Source organism: Protopterus annectens, chromosome 2.part1 (genome assembly GCF_019279795.1).
Source record: "Protopterus annectens isolate FY-2018-M chromosome 2.part1, PAN1.0, whole genome shotgun sequence".
NCBI classification, from domain to species: Eukaryota; Metazoa; Chordata; order Ceratodontiformes; family Protopteridae; genus Protopterus; species Protopterus annectens.
In genome coordinates this window covers 949,186,392-949,212,654 of record NC_056729.1, presented here as the reverse complement: position 1 = coordinate 949,212,654, position 26,263 = coordinate 949,186,392, and the positions used below count along the sequence as shown (strand labels likewise).

General features: G+C 38.9%; 1 protein-coding gene across 1 annotated transcript in view; it reads right to left on the bottom strand.

The window, feature by feature from the left end:
* Positions 1–26,263, bottom strand: part of LOC122794924 (probable ATP-dependent RNA helicase DDX60) — a 3,096,781-nt gene that overhangs the window by 1,248,148 nt on the left and 1,822,370 nt on the right. The window contains exon 25 of the mRNA XM_044063517.1: positions 23,304–23,456. Within this exon, the coding sequence (XP_043919452.1) occupies positions 23,304–23,456 (153 nt within the window). The remainder of the gene's footprint in view (positions 1–23,303; positions 23,457–26,263) is intronic.

The following is a 26,263-nucleotide window of genomic DNA, read 5'->3' as shown; positions in this document are numbered from 1 at the left end:
ATATTCACACATAGAAGATCTTGTCTAAGTAACCTTATAGAATTCTCCACCAATGTGATTCAAGCTTTATATGGCCTTCCTGTGGATGTTATCTACTTAGACTTTAGAAAGGTATTTGATTCATAACAGTATTCTTGAGGTTGTGTAAAGACCCATCATAGACAGCTCCAATATAGTGTGGGCTGCAAATTGGCTGTGTGCAGAAGTTACAAAGTTAGGGGGAATGGACAGAGGAATGTTATTGCAAACGCTAAGATCTGTGTTGGGGCCTTTTCTTTTTGTCTGTTTATGGCTTCACATTATTCTGCAGGGGTAGATTAAGGATCTGTATTGCTGGCCCATAGTTACCAGGGTTATTTAATCCTGGAAAGTGCAGTGTCATTCATTTTGGAGCATTAAACCATGGGTATCCTTATGTAGCACACCACAATCTTATTCCAGCAGCTATCAGTGTTAAGGATCTAGGGGTATCTATAGATAACCAACCATGTGTCTTTTGTCTTGAGTCAATGTAATGAAGGACAATCTCAGAACTATTACTGTCAGACATAGCAAGTTGGGGTTTCCCTTATACACTGTCTTTATTAAGCAATTTGTAGATTATGGTGGGGTGATATGTGGTGTATACCAGATCCTCTGTTTATAGGCTGAAAAGAATCCAGAAAACAATTACAAAGCAGATTCTTAGTCTTCATGGTTTGCCTTGTAAGGATAGACTTAAGACATTAACTTTACATTTGTTTGCATATAGCCTGATGAGATGTATGATATTTTTCCTTTCAAATGCTTCAGTAATGAAAATATGTCATCAGTGTTTGATGATGCATTTAATGGACACTGTGTCAGTACAGTGAACATGAATTTGTTGGTCAAATTACCTGTTGCTTCCTTTCAAGTTAAGAATAATAGATTTGTGTACCGGGAAGACAAGTTGCGGAATATCTTACCATTATATATTAAAGCATCTTTCTCTCTAGATTTGCTTAAGACAGTAAGTCAGTTTATGATACAAAAAGTTATGAAGGCAAACTCCTGGTTGGCCTCTCAGGAGGCCTTGAGTTTGCCATAATCATTAAACTGACCACTGAACTGTTTTAAGGATGTATTGCCATAGACAACATACAAAAATCTCCTTGAGAAAAACTACATTCTACTTACTACAAGGTAACAAACTCTGCAACACACTCAGTACCCAATACTTACACCAGTAATATTCTTAAGTCACAACGAATGTTACACTAAAACAAACTCAGACATAATCACATCTTTTTCACATATAGACTTCTATAGAAAAAGTACAGTTGTGTACACTTACCATAAATGTAGATGTTTGAGTGTACTGTTGCAGTCATCACATTTGGGTTATCTGCCTGCAGGTAGCCCTCAGTCGGCCCGAATAACAGAGTCTTGGGATTTCTGCGTCAGATGCTGTCGCTTCTTCCATGACGTCAGGTCGTCAGGGGTAAAAAACATGCAGCCGATGCCATTACATCAGTTTTTCTTGCCCCAGATGTCAGGTACCCCAAGATAGGAAGCAATTACATGGTGTGGAACACCTCCAGTAAAAAGTAAATACATACATAAGATATGGCCAAAAAAGAGGATAGGAAGGAAGTATAGAAAAGTCATGGGGCTGGAGGGAGGGTAACCAGGACTGCAACAGTGAATACACGCGAACATCTACATTTATGATGTGTACACAACTGTACTATGTTCTTCATGTTTTACTGATGCAGTCATTATATTTGGATTGATTCACAAAGATGAAGAAGGGTGAAGGCAGTCAAGAAGTATTAGGGCTGGCAAGTATGCCTTGTAAGACTGCTGTGGCAAATCCAGCTCTGGATTTAAAAAAGATAGGTAAGTGATAATGCTTGGTGAAGGTGGGTACTGAACTCCAGTTTGCAGCTTCCAGGATGTCCCTGGTAGGGACTCCCCTGAGAAATGCTGTAGAGATTGAGGTAGCCCTAGTGGAATGGGTTCTGATACCCTGTGGGGTAGGTTTTCCATGGTGTTTGTAGCAGAAATGGATGCAGTGTACTATCCATTTGGAGATGGTTTGCTTTGAAATGGCCTTGCCCTCTGCCCCTGTAGCAATGCTGACTAGCAGCTGGTCAGATTTTCTGAAAGGTTTAGTCTTGTCAAGGTAGAACCTAAGCTGTCTGTGCATGTCCAAGGAGTGCAGGATCCTTCCCCCTTTATTCTGAGGATTAGGAGAAAAGGTTGGTAAATGGATGGATTGGTTTAAAGCCACAGTGGATACTACCTTGGGCATAAAAGATGGGTTAGTCCTGAGGGAAACCCTGTCCACATGGAAGATAATGAAGGGTTCCACAGCCATAAGGGCCTGTAACTCAGACACTCTTCTAACTGAAGTGATGGCTACAGATAAAGGTGTTTTCCAAGAGAGGAATTTTAACTCTGCTGTAGCAGCAGGTGCAAAAGGGGGAAGGGTGAGCTTCTTAAGTACAAAGTTAAGGTCCCAAGCAGGAGTGGGAGCTCTCCTTGGGGGTCTTAAATTGTTAGCTCCTCTCAGGAACTGTTTGACCAGAGGGTGAGAAAAGAGGGGTGGTTCAGTATTGTAATGAGCTGAGATGCAGAGGCATGAATCTTAATTGATGAGAAAGATAGGCCTTTGTGGAGTAGCTCTGCTAAATAATCTAGGATTTGAGGTAAGGAGGGCATGGCTGTGCCCTTTCCCTGAGACTGGCTCCAGAAAACAATATCTTTTCCACTTTTCAGAATAGGATTTCCTAGTACTAGGTCTCCTGGCCTCAAGGGTGACATCCAGCACCTGTTTGATGAGGGTTGCTGGTGATGTATTCAGAGGATATGCCAGGCTGCTAGGTTCAGGATTTGCAGCTCAGGATGCAAAATCTGGCCCTCCTGCTGGGACAGCAGAGAGGGGGTCTGATGCAGGTGCCAGGGTGGCACTGTTGTCAGACTGCATAAAAGTGGGTACCAGTGCTGGCGTGGCCAGTCTGGTGCAATAAAGATTGCCCTTGGCCTGTCCTGTTTGATCTTGAGTAGTACTTTCGAGAGAAGGGGCAGAGGGGGAAAGGCATAGATTGAGAGGTTTTCCCATGTAAAGGATAGGGCATCCACTTTCCATGCTTGGCTGTGGGGAGTTCTGGTGCAAAATTTTCTCAATTGATGGTTTAGGGGGGAAGCAACGAGGTCCACCTCTGGTGTCCCCCACCTGCGGATTAGAAGTTTGAAGGAGTTGGGTTCCATTTTCCATTTGTGTGGGTCCATTAGATTTCTGCTTAAGTCATCTGCCAGTGAGTTTTGTTTGCCTGGCAGGAAATAAGCTTGCAGGTGCACTTGGTTGCTCAAGGCTGTGTTCCACAGATCCACGGCTAACCTGCAGAGTGGGTAGGAATGAGTTCCCCCCTGCTTGTTTATGTACCACATAACTGTGGTGTTGTCTGTCTTTATCAAGAGTTGTCCTGGAAGAATAAGGTATTTGAAGGCTGTCAGTGCATTCTGTACAGCTAACATTTCTTTTTGATCGATATGCAGGTGCATTTGTCCTGGGCTCCATTTGCCTTGAATGCATTTGCCTGCCATGTGAGCCCCCCCATGCATAGTCTGATGCGTCTGTTGTCAGGGTTTGGATGGTGGGATGTTGAATGAAAGGGAGTCCCTTGTTGTGGTTGCAGGCCTCTGCCCTCCAAAGGAACTCTGTCCTTAGGCAAGGAATGATAGGAATCACTATTTCCAGGTCCTGAGAATGTTGACACCAGAGACTTTTTAAGTACCACTGAAGTTTCTTCATATGCAGTCTTGCATATGGAATTAGGAGAATGCATGAGGCCATGAACCCTAGGGCTTGCAGTATTTTTCTTGCAGATAGCTGGGTTTGGGTGGCCAGTAGTTTGAAGTAATTTGTCAAATAAACCTGCTTTTCTGGAGTGAGGAATGCCATCTGGGAAGTTGTGTTCAAGCTTGCTCCCAGGAATACAATTTTTTGGCTGGGTACCAGATGAGATTTCTTTTTGTTGATGGTATACACCAGAGAAGTTAGGAGTCTCTTTACAAATGTCAGGTGCTGAAGTAGTAATTCCTGACTGTCTGCCTAAATCAGGCAATTGTCCAAGTATGGGTAAATCTGAATGTTTCCCTGCCTGCAGAATGCAATGGCTGGAGCTAGGCACTTTATGAATACCCTGGGTGCAGTAGATAAGCCAAAGCGAAGTGCAGAAAACTGAGAGCCTGTCCTGAAATGTAGATATTTCCTGCAAGATTCCCTTATGGGGATGTGTAGATAAACTTCTTTTAAGTCTAGGATGACCAGCCAGGAGTCCTTGGCTAGCATAGGAAGCAGCTGTTGGAGTGTAAGCATTTTGAACTTTGGTACCACCAGGAAGGTGTTGAGAATTGACAGATCCAGAATAGGGTGCCAAGAGTTCTCTTTTCTGGGCACTGGGCATGAGAAACAGTCTGGAGTAGAAACTCTGTCCCCTTTGCTCTGTCGGAACAGGTTGAATAGCCCTGATACTGAGAAGAGAAAGTACTTGCTTTTGGGCCTCTGCCCATTGGTTTGGAGGAAGGTCTGGCAATCTGCTTGGGGTTGGCAGTGAGTGGAAGTAGAATCTGTATCCCTGGGATACAGTATTTAAGACCCATTGGTCCTGGGTAATGTATTCCCAGTTTTTTGCATGAAGGGTGAGTTTTCCTCCTAGGGGTGCAAGTACTTGGGCATGGCTGGGAAGGATGGAGGACAAGTCATTGTGAACTTTTTCCATAAGAGGGAGGTTTACCACTCCCTGTTTTTGAGGTGGGAGCACTCGATTGTTTAGATCTGTGCATACCCTGAGACTGTAGTCTTTGTGGTCTGTTGCCCCTGGGTTTGGACGGAGAAGGCCTGGGAAGGACTGGAAAGGACCAGTTTTTGAAGGCCAATGCCTACTGAATCTAGATGGCTGTACCTGTAAGAAATCTTTAACAGTTTGCATAGATTTAGCTTTTTCCTCCATCTTTTTAAGAACTTCTTCTGCTTTTGTGCCAAACAAACATTCTTGGTTTAAAGGAGCATCTAGTAATTTTGCTTTGACATGGTCTGGCAAGATTTGTTCCTTCAGCCAAGCATGCCTTCTCAGAACAGACCCAGTGACAGCAGCCCTGCAAGATGCTTCAAAGGCATCAAAACCACACTGCAAAATATGTTTACCAACTGGGTTTGCAGAATGCATTAACTCTTGTAAATCTTTATTTTCTGCACAATCAGGAATCAACAACATTTTTTGTTTAATTTGTTCCATAACATTCTACTGGTACTTCAACATGTGAAACTGGCAATTTAAAGCCCTGATGGCAAGCATCTAAAACCCTAGAATCCCTGTCCGAAGGGGTAGGGTTTTTGGCTGTAGTAGCTTTAATACCTTCAGGTCCCTGGGAAATGCTCTCTGGATCCGCAGTAGGATTTTTAAAGAGAAATTTGTGAGAGTCATGTACTCTGTAGTACCTGTCAGGCTTTCTAGGAGCTGGAGGTAAAGTATCAGGGGTCAAGACTTGATTCCATGAAGACATCATCTGCAATATCCAGGACAGGGGGTATAGCTAGAGGCCTGTACTGAGGCAAGTCTAAAAATTCCCTGAGTCTCTTTTTGGACTGAAGATAGTCCTGGCATTCCCAGTGGAAATGCTCTCTTAGGGTATGCAAGGTTTCACCGAAAGAAAAATCCTCTGGAGGGGAGGCAGAGGGAATGGAATCCTCTGCATCCGAATTCTCATAGGTGGATAAGGGTATGTCCTGGTAATCAGAGGGTCACAGTCATCGGACTCATGGTCTGCAGAATCAGAAGGGAAATCAATTCTTTGTCTTTTAGAGGAGGAAGGCTGGCTTCCCCTAATTAAAGTAATAAGGTCTTCAGCCATTCTAAGCATTTGTTTCTGAGGCATGAGAGTTTGAGAATGCCCTTTGGTCGTCAGTTTCCTAGGCATAGTGCGAACTCTGGGCCTGAGGAATTCGGTAGTTTTAGTTAAAAATGAAGTAGTCAGTTTAATACGATTGGAAGGTCTGAATACACCCTCAGAAGCCGGTGCCTGCACAATGGCTCCGGACCGATCCAAGGTAGAGACATCCACAGGTTCCATAGTCGAAGAAACATCTCGTGGCATACCGGACTCCAAATGGGTCTCAGTACAAGCCTGTGAATCTGTAGAAGCAGGTATCAGGGGCTGCGAAAGTGCCTCACTGAGTACCGGCGGACTGGTGACAAGCTTAACGGAAGTGTCAGCAGTTTTGGACCTATGCAGTCTGTCTCTCTTTATCCTTCCACTTTTTCGGAAAATCGGTAGTCGGATGGCTTAAAGAAGCCATTTTGGAATACGGAGAGTGAAAGAATTTAGTGACAAAGATAGCCCGACTATGAATAGTTTGGGCGTTGAACAAGGCAAAAAACCGACAGCGAGGAACGTCGTGGTCTGGGCCTAAACAGGTGATGCAGTAAGAATGAAAATCTCTCTGAGGTATTTGCTTTCCACAGGCAAGACAATTGTTAACTTTTTCTGACATTGGTTAGAGCAAGAAAAAAGGATCCCCAACAGGGTACTTAGCTTTAGAAGACTTCAGGTTTGAAACTGGAAAAACGAAAATTTCAGGTAGCGGCCGACCAGCACTTCCAAACTGCTTCTGTTTCGGACTCACACACGGCAAGAAAGACTGATGTAATGGCATTGGCTACATGTTTTATACCCCTGACGACCTGACGTCATGGAAGAGGCGTCAGCATCTGACGCAGAAATCCCAAGACTCTGGCATTCGGGCCGACTGAAGGGTACCTGCAGGCAGATAACCCAAATGTGATGACTGCAACAGTGAAACATGAAGAACATCTATCCTGCCTTAACCACCTAAATGAATTGGACCTACCTATTCAGAAACTTTAAATTAAATACCACAAATTACCATCACATTTACATAACATATAACAGACATAGAAATTGTGTTTCCTCTACCTTTCCACCTAGTGAATGAAATTCACTCCCTTTACTAACACCACTAGACAATCCCAATTCCTTTAAACAACACTGCAAATTTTCCTGCAGTGTGCACTTTTTTACTACAAATGCAACCAGAATTAATATTCTGTCTTAAGAAACTTTCTTCTCCCCATGAGCTACATTTTCACAACCATTTATGAAACTTTAATCGCCATAACTAATTACATCTTTCTTTCTTTTTTCCCCCACTTTAACTTTTAACACACATCCTTTCTTTTCCAGTATTCACCAATACAGGAATAGTCAATATTTTCCATCACTGCAGTTAATATATTACCTCTTGCCACTCCCATACTACCCTTACATCTCTTTTCACACTACTTTTTGGTATCACATCTACATTACACTATGCTACCTTCCCCTTTCAAACTCCCCTTCCATCACCTACTATTTTACTAAAATACCGTTTCCTCTTTATCATTCCTTTTGACTGCTTGTCTTATTTTCACAAAACTATGTTTAAACACTACAAGGATGCTCCTGAACTTCTGATTGCAATGTTTGTGCTTTTAAAATCCTTGTCCTTCTTGATGTGTTTGTGAAACTGTTTTACTGTTTATTATCCAGGTCCACTCTGAAAATGGGCACTGCCCAACAGTACTTACCCATTTAACACAATATAAATAAAATAAAATAAAATAAAAAATAAAATAAATCAGAAAAGAGTTCTCTGTTTCTCATGCCCATATCAGTGAAGATAATTCATTCTAAGGGAGCAATTCCAGCTAGTCAAAAGAATGCCTACATGGCATCTTCCACTATACTACTTAACGACTAGTAGATCCTCTCATGATGATCTTAGTGGTTTAGATCAGGCAATAAGCAACAGAAACACAGTCAAATAGGACACAGAAAACAGAGCATGGAAGGGCAAAACAAGAATCTTGAAAACAGTCCTATCATCAGGCAGCTAGCTTAGATCACATATCGTATAGATTCCATGACTGTATCATGAGGTACCAATCACACAACAGAACAGGGTGGACTAGGATTACCTAATTTGAGGGGGTATTTTAGACCAACACATTTAAGGGTCTTATACATAGCACAGGCAGAAAAGTACAATTCAAGGTGGAAAGGGATGATGGTGACGCAGAGAGGAAGCTCAAGAAATAAGGAGAGATTGGGATTTTGGATGCAGACTCTTAAGGAGAGCAACCAAAATCATACAGAGTATTATATTCATAAAATAGCAGGAAGTATTCTAAGAACCAAACCAGCACGAGAATGGAGAAAAGAGATTTTGCCAATAGGGTTGACTGTGGTCAGGGATACAGATAACAGGCAAGAGGGAGCTGGAATTTACTGGAGAAATTTGGCAAAGGGACCAAGGTATTGGGAGAAAATAACTAGAAAGGGAAAGGTAATAGAATGGGAAGAGGCCAAAAATGTATTTGGACTGCAGATTAGAGATTGCCTTCCCTATCAAGGAATGATGTCAGAGTATAGGTAAAGAAAAAGAAATAGGGGGCTTCTAAATGAAAGACCCCCACTTGTAGAGTTTTTAATAGAATCTAGAACAGAAGCTGCCATTAAAAAAGGAATAATTAGTAAAGCACATAAAATATTGCATGACAGTTACAAGAATCAATCAGAGGACCTTAGAAAGGATTGGGAAGAGAGACTGAATAAGCAATTCACAAAGAGACAATGGGGGGATATATGTATATCTCCCAAATATACAACAAAGTCTAGAAGATTTAAGATCTTTGTCTGGAAATGTTTACATAGGTATTTTTATACCCTAAGTAGACTCCATATAATTTTTCCTCAGGTGGATAGCAAATGCTGGAGGTGTTACGGGCAAGAAAGAGGTAGCTGGGAACATAGTTTTTGGAGGCATGATGAGCTGGCAGACTTTTGGGATTCCCTGCGGGCTGCTCTGTCAGGGATGCTGGGTGGGCAGATTGGACTGACTGGGAAGATGATTTTTTGAGTTATACTACAGAATCAGAATTGCCTAGACATAGTAAAGCCTTGCTGAGTCTAATTATGGTGGCTGCCAAAAAAGCAATTACTAGAAAATGGAAATCAAAGTAGACCAACTTTACAAATAGTAGTGAATATAGTAACAGAGATAAAACAACTGGAACTGGGATCTTTAGAAAAGGGATGGAGTAAACTACATAGAAAAATGGGAATTGTGGGAACAGTATATGCAGAGCAGGAACAAGATTTAAGAGGCAGAATTTGAATGAGCTATATAATGCTTAACTGACAATGACTAGAAGGTTTATAAGTGATTTATAATGCTTACAACTACAGTTGTTTAAATGGTGTCTGTGATGTAAACTGTGTGCAACTAAAGTGATATCATTTTGTATGTTTTTCATTTATATAAATGTAAGATTGCCTTTGTCATGTGGAAATCTAATAAAGATGTTGAAAAAAAATGAGGTACCAATCACAATGCTTGCTTAAGAGTTCAGTATCCAGTGTAGCCAGGCAAGGCACCATTGCATATTGCAATAATCAAAGTGTGAGGATATAAGGGTATGTATCTCAAAAGCAAGGCCTGGACAAGAATAATTTTTTCAACACCTTTATTGAATTATCACTTGTGACATAGACAAATTTACATTTATATAAAAGTAATCAAACTGTATTAACAAGTTCACGCTTACAAACATTACACTTTACATATACCGTTCATAGGTTCATAGGTTAGTACTACACTAACTGCTCTTGCGAGCCATTTTAAGCCTAGCCAATTATCCCTTGTGAGACTCAAATCATGCACCTTGTGTTTGTAAGGCAAACACCTTAACCGTTAGGCCACCCTCCCAACCATCTTATTCAATTCCTGCTCTTTTTTTAACAAGAAACAGCTTTATTAAACAATCACTTACAACATAGGCAATCATACATTTATATAAATGAAAACAAACCACAACGACATAATCCTAGTTGCAAGCATTCTACATCACAAATCATACTGACACACTCAGAGTTGCAAACACTACACATCACTTATAATCTAGCCAATCATTTTCAGACATTACATAGCGCATTTAAGTCCTGTTTTCTTTTAAACCTCATTCCTCCCCAGTATGTACTGTTCCCACAATTCCCATTGTTCCTATGTAGCTTGCTCGTACCCTTTTCTAAAGATCTCAGTTCCAGTTGTTTTATCTCTGTTAGTACATTCACTACTTCTTTATAGCTGGTTTAGATTTTGATTTCCATTTTCTAGAAATAGTTTTTTTTGGCAGCCACCATAATTAGACACAGCAGGGCCTTATGTCCATGCAGTTTTGATTCTGTATCATAGCTCAGAAAAATCTCCCTCGTCACACCAATCTGCCCACTCAGCATCTCCGACAGTGCATCCTGCAGGGAATCCATAAAGTCCACCAGCTCACTACACTCCCAGAAAATATGATCCCAATTACCTATTTGTTCCCTGTCACACCTATAACTTTTGCTGTCTACCTGAGGAAAAATACTCTGGAGTCAATTTGGGGTATAATATTATCTATGCAAACCTTTCCAAGCAAAAATCCTACATCTTCTAGATTTTGTTACATATTTGGGAGAAACACATATATCCTCCCATTGTTTCTCTGTGAATTGTTTATCCATACTCTCTTCTCAGACCTTTCTAATCACCTCTGATTGATTCTTAAATTTATCATGCAATATTTAATACGTTCTACTAATTATTCCTTTTTAATGGCAACCTCTGTTCTACATTCTACTAAAAACTCCACCAATGCTGGCCTTTCATTTAGGATCCCCCTTATTTCTTTCTCTTTGCCTATACTCTGATATAAATCCTTGATAAGGAAGGCAATCTCTAACCTGCAGTCCAAATAAATACTTGTCATATTTCCATTCTACCATCTTTCCCTCTGTAGTCATTTGCTCCCAATACCTTGATTCCTTTGCCAGTTTTCTCCAATAAATTCCAGCCCTCTCTTGCCTATTGCTTATACCTATAATTGCAGTCATTCCCATCAGCAAATTCTTCTTTCTCCATTCCAGTGTTGGCTTAGTTCTTGGGGTACTTCCTGCTACTTTATAGATAATAGTCTGTATGATTATTGGTATTCTCCTTAAAGGCCTGCATCTAAAATCCCAGTTTCTCTTTGTTTCTTGAGCTTCCCTGTTTCATCATCATCCATTTGCACTTTAAATTAGTTCCCTGTTTACGCTATGTATAGCAGGAGCCTTAACTGTGTAGCTCTGAAATACCTCTTCAAATCGGGTAATCCCAATATGCTCTGTACTGGAAGAATCATCTTATCCCACTTGATTCTTGCTGTCTTCCCCTCCCAGATAAAAACCTTCAGGTCTTTATTAATTGCTATCCACTTCTCCTCTGGTTGATAATATGCCTGACCTGTGTAATGGGACTAAAAACATTTTAACTGCTTGTATCTTACTATCCATATCCATATAACAAAGCTTCCATTTTATCAGTTTTTATATTATTTTTTGTTTAGTCTCTCCCGTATATCCTTAGCTGCCACACCGGAATTATTTTTAATCCAAATCCTAAATACTTCATTTTATCATGTCCCCATAAACATTAATATTGCTGAACCAATTCATATGTGGGTACATAATTTACTGCTATTGCCTTTGGTTTAGCTAAATTAATTTTGTTTCCCAAAAAATTTAAACTGTCTCAAAATGTTCCACAACACTGTAATGTTTCGCTCTGGTTTTGTCAGGTATAAAGTAATATCTGCAAATAAAGCCAACTTTTCTTGATTACCATACCAATTATATCCTTGAATTTCTGAGTCCCTTATTTTCTTTAATAATGGTTCTAAATATAATGCAAATAACAAAGGCGAAAGAGGACACCCCTGCCCGATTCTCTGCTCAAGCAGAAATTATCAGAGAACTCCACCCACTTTACTTTTCACCTCGGATCTCTCATATAACCTCCTAATCAACCTCATCATTTTTCAGGAAATGCAAATGTTTCCATTACCCTGCTCATAAAGTCCCAGCTTACTCCGTCAAATGTTTTTTTCTGCATCAAGACTCACCAACAGCAACTGTATTTTCTGATATTCTGCTTCCCTCTGGATCATCAGTATTCTGTTAATGTTGTCAAATGTTTGCCTCCCCTTCACAAAACTACGCTGATCCATATCTATCAATTTTGGCATTACTTTTGCCATTCTTTTAACTGTTATAGACATGAACACTTTATAATCATGGTTTAGTATTGAAATGGGCTAGTATGAAGCTGGATGTGATGGATCTTTACCCTCTTTAGGTATTATACCTACCACTGCTTTATCCAGGATGTCGGTACTTCTCATCCTCCTAAAATACTGTTAAACTAAACCTTCCAGATATTTAACAGTTTTTCCCTCCTAGCTTCCAAACTTTCACAGGAATACCATCCATTCCTGGGGACTTTCCTGTAAACTGGTTATACCTCACATTTTTTACCTAATATCCTCCTATCCTAACCATTAGTAATTGAGCCTCATCTACATCTAACCTTGGCATATTTAATTTTTCCATAAACATTTTTATTTGTATCTTATCTTGATTTCCATATTTCTGTTCTATATACAACTTTCACAGAATTTCTGAAGTACTTCTAATACCTCTTCAGGATCTCTTATTACCTTCCTTCTTATAAGCTCCTAAACTTGGTGACAGCCCTTTCTACTTTCTGTTGCCTGAGTGTTGTGCTAGAAGTTTTTGTGCTCTAGTGTTAATATCAAAAAACAGTTGCTTAGCAGTAATCTTTCTAAACCCGTATATATTACCAAGGTAATCCCTTATTTTCTGCTTAGCATTCTGCAGTTGATCTTCTTCTTGTTCTGTGAGATTCCTCCCAATTCTGCAATACTTTAAGAAGATTGTAAGTTTCCCGGACTTAATGACCAGGTGTCAATTTCTAGTATTTTAAAAGTGAAATCCTATTTAGTTTAATATAAAGTAAAGTTTTAAAGTTTATATGTGATAGGGATTATTGTTATTTAAATGTTTGTTTTTGTTGGGGGGATTATTTAAACCATGTTTTAATAATTTATTTTATTGTGATGCTTTGTCATGTGACTAACTGTATGGTATATATGGAGCTCGTTTCAACTGTTGCACTAACTCTGATGAAGTCTATGTTATACTAGATGAAAGCGCTCAGTTCGAATAAATTGTGTTTGCTTGAATTAATTTAGGACTCCTTGGTGTTTCTGGTTACAGCTGGTTTGTTTTGCCTGTTCGTTGACTGCTGCTATCTGGTTCCTGGTGATTTATACTTTAAGATTTGTCAGTCCCTCTAAATAATTCTTGTTATTTCTTAATCTTAGCTCCCTTTTTTTTATTTCCACGCTATTTTTAAACTCTACCTTAATTTTATCCCACTCCCTAGCTATATTTTTAGAAGTAATTTCTATCCTATCAAATAGCTCCTGAATAATCTCCACTACCCATCCCTTAAATTCCTCTCTTTTCAACAGACAGCTGGGAAAGAGCCAGTGTCTAATTTTTATTCCATTACCCTGTGTTTTATTTTAATTATTATTGGCACATGATCTGAAATAGTTATTGGGTACATATCAAAACCTTCAATTAAATGCTCATGTTCCTGTGAAATAGCCCATGTTTTAGACCTTAGGGAATAATATGTAAATCCACTCAGAACTCCTAATACTGAATTCACATCTTCCACTCCAAATATTTTCATAAATTTCTTCAAAAGTCTACCCTACTTTGTTATACTTTCCCTTCTAGGTCCCCAGACACATCTTCACTGCTGCAAATCAAATTCCAGTCCCCACCTATAAGTAATATTACTTACTGAAAACTTTATTTCTCCAAGAATTTTCTTAAGCTCCATTATATTAGTTTTTGGTGGAATATAAATACATGACAGTGTAATCTTGTCTTGCCAGTAGCCCCTTAGCAGTACAAATCTGCCATTATCTTTTTTAAGCTCTTCTATCACTACTGAATCATCTTGCAATTAATATAAGAACTCCTCTTTTCCTTTGCCCCAGATATTCCACTGAATAGCCATCCTGAAAACCTTTCTTTATCAAATTCACACATTCAGTCCTTTCCAAGTGTGTCTCCTGTAACATAGCCACAGTGGTTATAAACAGTTTACACACCCCTGTTAAAATGCCAGGTTTTTGTGATATAAAAATGAGATCACAATAAATTATTTCAAAACGTTTCCCACCTTTAATGTGACTTATAACCTGTACAATTCAATTGAAAAACAAATCAGTTAAAGGAAAAATATAAAAAATAAAAAACATACAATAAGCTGGTTGCATGAGTGTGCACACCCTTAAGCTAATACTTTGTTGAAGCACCTTTTGATTTAATTACAGCATTCAGTCTTCTTGGGTACACACCTGTGATCAATTAAAGAGACTCTGATTAACCCCAAATAAAGTTCAGCTGTTCTAGTAGGAATTTCCTGACATGTACTCAGATACCTGCTACAGTAAAAGTCATGGTTCACAGAGAGCTTACAAAGCATCAAAGGAATCTCATTGTTGAAAGGTATCAGTCAGGAGAAGGGTACAAAAAATTTCCACAGCATTGGATATGCCATGGAACACAGTGAAGACAGTCATCAAAAAGTGGAGAAAATATGGGACAACAGTGGCGTTGCAAAGAACTGGACGTCCCTCCAAAATTGATAAAAAGACAAGACAAAAACTGGTCAGGGAGGCTTCCAAGATACCTACAGCAACACTGAAGGAGCTGCAAGAATTTCTGGCAAGTACTGGTTGTGTACTACATGTGACAACAGTCTCCTGTCTTGGCTATGGTGTAGGCTTGCAAGACAGAAGCCTTTTCTTACACAGAAAAACATCCAGGCCCAGCTAAAATTTGCAAAACAATACATCAAGTCTCCCAAAAACATGTGGGAAAAAGTGTTATGGTCTGATGAGACCAAGGTTGAAATTTTTGGCCACAATTCCAAAAGGTACGTTTGGTGCAAAAACAACACTTTGCATCACCATAAGGACACCATCCCCACAGTGAAGCATGGTGGTGGCAGTACCAATGTTTGGGGTTGCTTTTCTTCAGCTGGAACTGGGGCTTTAGTCAAGGTGGCGTGAATTGTAAACAGCTCCAAATACCAGTCACTTTTGGCCCAAAACCTTCAGGTGTCTGCTAGAAAGCTGAAGTTGAAGAGGAATTTTACCTTTCAACACGACAATGACCCCAAGTATACATCCAAATCAACAAAAGAATGGCTTCACCAAAAGACAATTAAAGTTTTGGAATGGCCCAACAAGAGCCAAGACCTAAATACAATAAAAAATCTGTGGGGTGAGCTGAAGAGGGCTGTGCACAAGAGATGCCCTCACAATCTGACAGATTTGGAGCACTTTTGCAAGGAAGAGTGTGGGCAAATATTTCCACGTCAAGATGTGCCATGATGATAGACTCCTACCCAAGAAGACTGAATGCTGTGATTAAATCAAAAGGTGCTTCAAGAAAGTATCACTTATGCAACTAGCTTATTGTAGGTTTTTATTTTTTTATATTTTCCCCCTAACAGATTTGTTTGTATTTCAATTGAATTGTACAGGTTATAGGTCACATTAAAGGTAGGGAAAGTTTTGAAATGATTTATTGTGATCTCATTTTTTTATATCACAAAAACTTGACATTTTAACAGGGATGTGTACACTGTTTATATCCACTGTATTTGCACTCTACATTTTTAAACATAGCTCACTATTCTTTCTTTTTTGTATTTATATGTGAGACCACTGGCATTTAAAAACATCACAGAAAGCATCACTGTATTAAAAGGTTATTATTTCCACCTTTTAGGTATAACACCTTTTTTGTTAAATGTCTAGTTCCAGCTTTTGTGTTACATGCATACACTGTTTGGCAGGTTGAACTTTTATATAGTTGTTTCTTGTCATATCCATTTGAGCCTGTGTCACATCTTACACAACATTTTTTTGTTTTATTGAAAGACCTCATAAAACACAACAACCAATACCCCCCTAAAACATATTAACAATACTAACACACAAAACTATGTACATCTTCAAATAGTGATATTTTACCCTCCTAACAGGAACAAATGTCCCAAACTGACAGCTATAATCATAGACTTCAGTTAACCTAAAATATGGGTTATCTGTGCTAAGGTATATGGTGCAGCCTTTGCTTACACTAAGTGCTAACTGGTTTTGTCTTATCTTTATTGCTCTCCCACCTGGGAAAACCTCTGAATGCTTTCAGAGAACATTATCTAGTTTCTTTTTTCTTTCTCCCCGCCAATCACTCTCTACCAGATTATAACCAATTTCTCTTTATCAGATGATTTCCATGGAGACATGAGAAACAGGCAGCCAGTTTTCATTATCAGATTGTCTGTATGGAGACATGAGAACCAGACAGTCAATTTCTCTTTATTAGATTGTTTCCATGGAAACATGAGAGCCAGATACAGAATTGCTATTAAGCACACATTCATTTGCTGGAAAAAAAGCCTCATAATATTCAATATTCTGTTTCATTTACTTGCTTTCTCTTAAACTTGTTACTAAGTCAGTCTAAGGTCCTTAATCCAGTCATTTCCCCATACAAGAATGAGAAAAAGCACATTCATTTTTTCTTTTGTCATGATCTTTTAACAAGGCTTTTTTTTTTTACATTGCATTGCCTACATTTCTTAAAACTGAACAAGAAGAGAAGGGAGAAAGAAAGAAAGAAAGAAAGAAAGAAAGAAAGAAAGAAAGAAAGAAAGAAAGAAAAGCATACACCCACAAAAGTAGTACTATTTAGAAAAAAACATTTTCTTTACTTACAGTTAACTGACTCCCCTCTCCTCCCCAAAGCATTTTTCCAAACATTAATGACATGAAGTAGGGCATATACTTTAGAGTCCCCCATTAGTCCAAAAAATTGTGAAAAAGTCCAATGTTTCCAGATTTTCTTGTTCTGTCATATTACACAAATATAACTATTGCACTGTAATCCCAAATTAACATTACTGGTTTTATTACTGTTCATCCCCATCTCCCAAATCCTGTCTCTGCATTATTTCCAATGAACTCTCGATTCTTCTAGTCAACTCTAATGCTCCCTTTCTTCTTTCCAACATTTTTCATTGAAACAGTGGAAAAGGTTTTACAGGTACAGTCTCTCTGTGGTCTTTTTGTACCAGAAGAACAAGAAGTAGAATCTCCTTCTGTTTCACAGCTCAATTTTTATTGAACAATCTTCTGTATTTCCGCATTAGCATGCACTTCATTAAAAATTATCTTGTCCCTCCAGGGAAGAATACCTTGAAGAAGCTGGGCACAGCAGTTTGAATCTCACTCCTGCGTTTCTGCATTCCCTGAATATTGAAATTAATTTACTCCTCTTCTGGCTGGTGTACAATGAGTAATCATTCTCTGCAAACACTCTGCTGTCTCCCAATTTTAGTATATTGTCTTTCTGCCACAGTTTTTTTTTTCAGAATCATCTCCTTCTGCTGGCAGGACTGCATCTTTACTATTAAAGTAGAGGTTCCTTTCTCATTGCCAGGTTTGGAGCATACACACGATGTGCCCTTTCAACTAACAACTCCTGCTGTGGAATACCAGGTCAGTAGCTTATTTGTGCTTTCATAACATTAATGTAGTCTGTTCCATCCAGCTTCTATGGTATAGCTGAAAATCTCAGGTTTTCCCTACATGCTCTGTTTTATAACTCTATTATTTTTTGAAACATCTCTTTCTCAGCAGTTTCATATTCAGCCAGCCTTTTCTTCATTTCATCCTCTGATTTTTGCAGTTTTATTACCTCATCTGAATATTGGTTTAAAGCTTCTTCCATTTTTTCAGCCTTTTGTTGTTTGTGTTGATATACTCCATCAGTGTTTCATTTATTTTAACGAGGTCTGTGTGTAGTTGTCTTATATCTTCTTATAGGTTAGTGGAAGTCATGTCTGGAGGTTGCATTACTTTTTGCCAAACAGGTCTATAACTTTCCCCAGTCTGTATTTCTTCCTCACTTTTTGTAGCTGATTTTTTTTCCTGGTGCTCTGTATTTCCTTTTTCCTGGCATCCAGGCAGTACACTTACTAGCCAGTTACTGAAATTTACTCATGAATACAAAAGTCTACCAGCCTTCTCTGTTGAGTTTCTGTTTTCACATTGGGAGAACTAGAGTCAAGCAGTTACTCAATGTGCTGCCATCTTGTAAGTCCAGACATAAATAACATTTTTGATCCGTGTGATATTTGTAAGAAAATAAATTACTAATCTGACAAAATCAGACACTTGCTACTTCAATCTCAATTTGCTGCCAAGTGTCATATTCAAATGACATATGTATGATAGAAATTCAAATTGATTCTCCTTATTAAAATAAGGATAGAAAGGAAATGATCCTACAATGATAAACAATGACGCACACTAGCATAACTTCAATATTTGCTTGGATGAACTTAGCAAAACTAAAGTCTATCCAATCAGAAGACATCCAAATAGCTTTCGAGGATCATAAATCACATACATTGTCCCTGGGAAACAACAGGTAGAGGAGATGTGATCAGCATCGCAATGATATTGACTACCATTACATGGAATGACGTTTACTATGGGACCATGCATTTGGTGAATAATAACAAGGCCAAAACTGACACATGCATATAGCTTTCTTGTCAAACTCCTGCAGTGCAGGATCCCATCTAAAGACAATCTACAGCTGAGTCCTGTAAGCAAGAAAAGATGGGTTATCAAATGAACAGTTAATGTCCAGAGAACAAAATGCTATTCTATGTATAATATATAGTTCTGAATACAATCACGGGTAAAATGGAAATAAAAGCCCAGCTATTTCAGTTTCAAAATCTAAGAGGAAATAGGTTTATCAAACATCTCAGATTATTATCCTACTTTATTTGTGGTTGATGTGCCCACTGATTATACTACTCATGAAGCAACTTTTCTAAAAAAAGAAGCATCTTTATTAAATTCTCACATATGACACAGGCAAACATACTTTTATATAAATGAAAAAAAAACATATTGGCAATTTAGTTACAAACATTATACATCATAAACCATACTGATATAGTTTTAGTTGCAAACATTATACATCCCTTATAATCAATTCAGTCATTATCAGTCAAGCATTATATAACTCATTCAAATCCTGCTTTCTTTTAAACCTCATTCCTACTCTGCATGTACTGTTCCCACAATTCTCATTTTTTTCTGTGTAATTTGCTCTTACCCTTTTCTAAAGATACTAATTTGAGTAGTTTTATCTCAGTTTCTATATTCACTGCTTCTGCTACAGTTGGTTTAGACTGATTTCCATTTTCTGGTAAATGCTTTTCGGCAGCCACCATAATTAGACTCAATAAGGCCTTACTATGTCTAGACAATTCTGATTCTGTGTCATAGCTCAAAAAATAATTTCCTTTGCGCTAATTTACTCACCCAGTATGTCTGACAGTAGTCTTCAGGAATCTTTAAACTCTGCCAACTCATTACACTCCCAGAAAATATTTTCCCAATTACTTCTTCTCCATCTAACAGAGCCTTTCTGAATCTACTCTAACAAACTAAAACCCAGAATATATGGCTCACACAGTGACTCAACTGATGACCACCAATGATCACTAGTGTTTTTTTAGGTTTTTTATTTTAATAACAAGACTTATCTCGTTCATATATACTGGTCTTCTTCAGAATCTAATTACATCCAAGATTCTTTTCAACTTAAAAACATTAATTTCACCAATCAAATCTAAAAATTCCATCATGTCCCCTAAAAATGAAATGCATGAAAACAGGTAAAACTATAATGTATCCATCTCATACACTTATTCATTACATTTAAAATCTGTTATTATTGTATAACCACATAAATCTGGCCATCACTTACATAATTTAATTTACAATTTATAAATTTTAAAGCTAGTAAACTTGCTATAGAAATTCATTCATTAATACCTGCTGGTTAATCAGCCTGTAACATTAACTGCCACTATAATTCTTTTAATAAAACAAAATAAACTGTGCGTTCTGTTTGTGGTTGGCAGCATGCACATAAGTATGTGGGGGCTATGCCCAAGAAGAGACATGCATTTGTTAAACTTGTAAGTTGCAGTAAACTCAATCAGTTACTTTGGAGGCCTTTGCTAACCTGATATGACTGACTTGAGGCAATTGCTTGTTCTCAGGGTGATACAGGACTGTAATCTGTTTCATTTACTAAAGGTTTCTTATCAAAAAAGTAGACAATGTGAAGTTTCCCTCTTCCAGCTCAGCTACAATTTTTTTTAAACACCTTTTGGGTAGAAGCTCAAGAAACAAGGACAGACTGGGATTTTGGATGCAGGCCTTTAAGGAAAATAACAATAATAATAATACAGAATATTATATCCATAATGAAGCAGAAAGTATTCTAAGAACTAAGCCAACACAGGAACGAAGAAAGGAGATTCTGCCGATAGGGATGACTGCAATTAGGGATACAGACAGCAGGCAAGAGGGGGCTGAAATTTATTGGAGAAAACTAGCAAAGGAGCCAAGTATTGGGAGACTACTGAAATACCTCACAAAGAGAATCTATGGCCTCCAACACTTGTCCTATGCAGACAGGCTCAAATCACTATCATTGTACTTGGTATCGTACATATTACACAGGAGTGATCTGTGTCTCACCTACAAGGCAATTTGGACCCTGCCCTACTAGAGATGCTCCATATCTGTAAGTCTAACTCCTCACACACTACCCGCTCAAAAGGCCTGAATCTAATATGCAACATCAAAAAAACCTGCTGGAAAGACAGGTTTGTCTCCCAGAGGCTGCTGTGTCTCTGGAACAGACTTTCCATACACATTAAACAGAGCACCTCGCTGACCCTCTTCAAGCGCAACCTTTATGAGTGGATGGGAAAACAAAAATTTGTCTCAGGGGTTCCACCTGTGTCCCTCATCGACAGGCTTCTTTTTGGGGATAAACTCTTGGCTAAGCTTGGAAAGGCCTCAGGGCCATTAGCCTAATAACCTCCTATGATCCTATGATCCTAGGAAGTAACTGCGGAGGGCAAGATGATAGAATGGGAAGATGCCAACAATTTATTTGGACTGTAGGTTACAGACTGCCTTCCCTATCAAGGACTGATATCAGAGTATAAGCAAAGAGAAAGAAATTGGGGATCCTAAACAAAAGACCAGCACCGGTAGAGTTTTTAGTAGAATCTAGCTCAGCTATGAATGTTCTAGCTTATTTATAATGTATTTTATTACTATATAAACAAATTAAGCAGCATAAACTCAGATGTACTTCAGTCAATGTGTTATGGCAAATTAGCTTTTTTTTTTTCTTCTTCTGTCACAGACAGACTAGCTTTGAGTAATTAACCCCATAATTTCCTTTCCTGTCACATTCTGGTTGTCAGTAATTAACCTCCTCTCTACACTTCTTTTTCTGTCACAGACTGTCTCTGATTAACTGACCTTTCTAATATTACTTTTTCTGTTGCACACTGACTGACAGTAATTAGCCTTCTCATTGCTTCTTTTTTGTAACACACTTGCTATGAGTAACTTACCCTTTCACTGTTTGAATTACTGTCATATACTAGCCTGTAAGCAATTATCCTCACCCATTACTGCAACCAATCTGACCCTTGTTCAAGTAGTGCTTGGGTGCTACAATAACTGGATGGGGGGAGCAAACTTAATCACTTGTCAACCTGCCCACTCAGCAGTGAGGGAGCACTGTCTGTAACATGATGCATCCCTATTGACCGAGATCATGCCATAATTATGCAGCAGATTGCCTTTAGCATATCTACATTTAAAGACGGGGACTAGACCTAACTGAAATTAGGTGCAGTGATGGGGTTGACATCAGTAGATCTCCTCAGTTAGGGCATACAAAAATCAAATGGCATGGAAGACAGAGTATGTAACATGGCAGACTGTTGCACCTGATTTATCCTTCCCTGCCCGCCACTAGGGCAGTCCCAGGACTGGGGGGGAAGGCCAGGGACATTCAAGATAAAAGGATGGAGCCAAGAAGATGATGGTCAGTTGGACAGTGTGCAAAAGGGGCGGCAAAAGAGTAATTATTCTCACTATTTCTTTTTCTGCCACACAGTTAGCAATTAACCTTCTTGTGGTTTCTTCTTAAGTCATGCACTGGGTTTGAGAAAGTAACTTCCTCATTACTTTTTTGCCGTCACACACTAGCTTTAAATAACTAACCTCACTATTTTTTCGTCTGTTATACACCGGTTGGGAGTAATTACCCTTCTCACTGTTACCATTTTTGTCACATACTGGTTCTGAGCACTTAACCTTCTCAAAATTGTTTTTCTGTATTAAAATGGATCTGAGTAATTTTCTGCTGCACACTGTCTTTGTGTAATTAACCTTCTATTTCTCTTCTTATCACACACCACCTTTGAGTAACTAACATTCTTACTATTTTTCTTTTTCTGTCCCAGACTAGCTGTGAGTAATTAACTTTCTTGCTGGGACTTTCTTCTGTCCCAGACTAGCTGTGAGTAATTAACTTTCTTGCTGGGACTTTCTTCTGTCCCAGACTAGCTGTGAGTAATTAACTTTCTTGCTGGGACTTTCTTCTGTCCCAGACTAGCTGTGAGTAATTAACTTTCTTGCTGGGACTTTCTTCTGTCCCAGACTAGCTGTGAGTAATTAACTTTCTTGCTGGGACTTTCTTCTGTCCCAGACTAGCTGTGAGTAATTAATTTTCTTGCTGTCACTTTTTTCTGTCACAAACCGGCTCAGACTAATTAAGCTCACAATTTCTTTTTCCATCCCACATTGGCTTTCAGTAATTACACTTCACACTGCTTTATTTTCTGTTACAGACTGGCTGTAAGTAATCAACTGTCTCACTATTACATATTTTTCTGCTGAACACTGGCTTTGAGTAATTAACCTCACTAATCCTTTGATTTCTTTCACATTAGTTTTCTTCTGTTTCCGTTTTTATGAATTTCACTGCCAGTCACATTATTCTGGAGTGTATATAGCACACCTTATGTTTACTCAGTCTTTATCAATGCCCCTATAATGTTACCGTTTCCTGTATATGTAGCTCACATTTTTAGTTCAGTTTGTACATGTAGATCAGCTGCTTTAATGATGCACCACTTTTTCTGGTGTTATCCTTTTTTAGTTATATATCCATAAATGTGACAGTTCAAGAAGTGTATTATTTCTGTTCAATTACATCCTCTGTAGTTGCATCAGTCATCTAAACAAGTTCACATTTTGTATCACAACTGTTCACTAATCTCTTACACTACTGCTGACAAGCTTTTTTCAAATATTAAGGTATGGTAAAGCAATACTTACGTAACATTTGTTAGCCGTTTAAGTTGCTTTTTTACTTTTTCCAGTTTAGTTTGCAAAGAAAGTTGTGCTTCATCTGGCTTCATTTCAGTTTTCTTCTTTTTTAGGTGCAAATATAACTTGTCAGCATATGATTCTACTTTATGTATACTGAATCTTGAAGACAAAACAACAGTATTATATTTTATTTATGTGCCTGTCTTTAAATCAAAATGAAAAACATTTAAACACTATTTTTTATGGTTTCACAAGCCTGTATTCTCATGAAAGGGTCTGGAAAATATCACATCAGCAGTAAAGAGGAACATATTTAAACAGCATCTAAACATCCAGATCTTAAAATCATCAGCTCCACAAATAGGCAATGAAGAAATAATATGTACCAACCTCAAAATTAACCAAAACAAAACCATCAACATAATTGGATGCTACTTCCCACCTGGCCAAAACATCCCTCCCCTAGAAAACCTCCTCAGCTGGTCTACCCACCATCTCCCCCAAGAAACTATCATCTTAGGTGATTTCAATATTGACTGGCAATCCTGTTCTGGCAACAATCCAACCCATCATGTACACCTTCATAGCTTCACTCAACTAGTCCAGTCACCAACCAGGATAAATAAATACTCCACCAAGCACACTACCCTGGATTGGATACTAGTCAGTAAGAGCCCCCAGTCATATATAACAGGCTGCATACCAGATAGCCTCAGTGATCACTCCCCAACATTCCTACTCAAAATATACCTATACCAAGCTAAACCTGTCATCTACCGTCAAATACTTAAAAAACTAAACTTTAACCCACTCACATTCATCTCATCCCTCAAAGAATGTAACTGGCATCCTCTAAAGTACCTCAGTCTTGATGACGCAGTTGAATTTTTTAATATTACCTTCCTGAGCATCCTTTATTACCATGCCCCCATAAGACTTTCCAGAACCAAAGCACAACCCTCCCCATGGCTACAGAAAACCACTAAGTCAGAAATGAAAACCAGGGATAAAGCCTGGGAGCACTGGTGCAAAACCAAAACCCCCTCAGCTAGACAGAAATTCCTAGAACTACGCAATAGAGTCAAAAAGCTAATAAAACAGGACAAATTCCAATACTACCAGTCTGCCCTAGACTCCTCACACTATAGCCCCAACAATTCTGGTCTTCCATAAACTCCATCCTCCACCCAGGTATAGGGTTACCACCTTTTCAAATGCCCAAAGTGGTACATTTTTGGTACAAACATCAGATTTTGCAGGCCGAAACATACCCACGGCCAGTACAAAGGACAAAACTTCAATTTTTTGCCTAAATAAAAGCTTATTCTTGTAGCATTTTAGTTGCTTATTATGTTTTGTATAACATTTTGGTGTTTCAGATACAGAATAACTGTTTTATGCACCTATTACATAAAATATAGGAATTAATTTTGTCCTAAAATCTCAGGACATTTGCCATTTTTACAATTTTTTTGCAGGACACAACTGCCCAAAAAGTGACTGTCCCTCACAAAGTGGGACAGGTGGTAACCCTACCCAGGTAAAGTCAGTAACCCCCCCCCTAACATCCCTCACTCCTCAGAAAATATTGCTTCCTCATTCAACACACACTTCACCCAAACCATACTATCACTAGCTAAACAACACAACCCCCCTCCCCTCCAACCCACACCTTCAACTAGTAATCTCCCCACTGCCTTCTCTTTTTCTCCTGTACCTACCTCCAACATAAAAAACTCTTAACTAAACTTAAACCCACCAAATTAGCAGCAGACAGCCTCCCAAGTGAATATCTACAAATCGCAGCTGATGCTCTGGCCTACCCAGTATCCATCTTGATTAACCGATCTCTGTCAGAAAGTTACGTTCCCACACTGTGGAAAGTATCACATATAATTCCCCTCCACAAAGGCGGACCCTCCACAGAACTAACCAATTACACCCCCATAGCTATTCTCTCTCCACTCTCCAAAATACTAGAGATGCATACACTCTCAGGTCTCAGACTACCTCCTTACTAACAACCTCCTTTCCAGTACTCAGCATGGTTTCCGACCAAACCATAGCACCACCACTGCCTTACTCTCCTTTACTAACACTATCCTTCAGCATAAAAACAATGGCTATCTCTCCTCTGCTATTTTCCTAGACCTATCTAAAGCATTTGACATGGTCCCACACAAACAACTTATCTCTGTCCTCAATAACCTATCCTTCTCACAATCAGTCACCAACTGGTTTCAGAGTTACCTGTCTGACCGCCAACAATCCATTGTATGGCAGAATGACATATCTCCCCAACTACCTGTCTCCATAGGGGTTCCCCAAGGATCCATCCTTGGACCCCTACTCTTCTCGGTTTACACCAATAATCTAGTCTCTGCCACCAAACATGGCACACTCATACAATACGCAGATGACTCGACCATCATCTGCTCAGCCCAGTCCCTACCAAAACTACAAAAAGTCACACAGGAAGCCTTTTCCTCTGTTGAAACATGGTTATCCGATGCCTGATTAATACTCAACCCAAACAAAACTAAACTACTCATCTTCCAACCCACCAAACATACTCAAAACAACTCTCACTTTAACATCACGGCAAAAGACAACACCACTATATACCCAACTGAACATACCAAATTACTAGGAGTGGAAATAGACAATAAACTAAAATGTGACATTCACATATCCATGACTATAAAAAAAGTCCACAAAAAACTAGGAGCGTTATACAGAAATAAGCAATTTCTCACCAAAGCAGCAAAGATTTCAATAGCAAATTCCCACCTTATCTCCACCCTACTTTATGCCTCTCCAGTATATACCAACCTAAGGCAATGTGATCTAAACAAGCTAGAGACCTGCTACAACAAAATCGCCAAATTCGCCACAGGGGCATCCTACCGTAGTCACCACTGTCTCTCACTTGCTGAACTGGGCTGGCTTGAACTCCCTCACCTCCT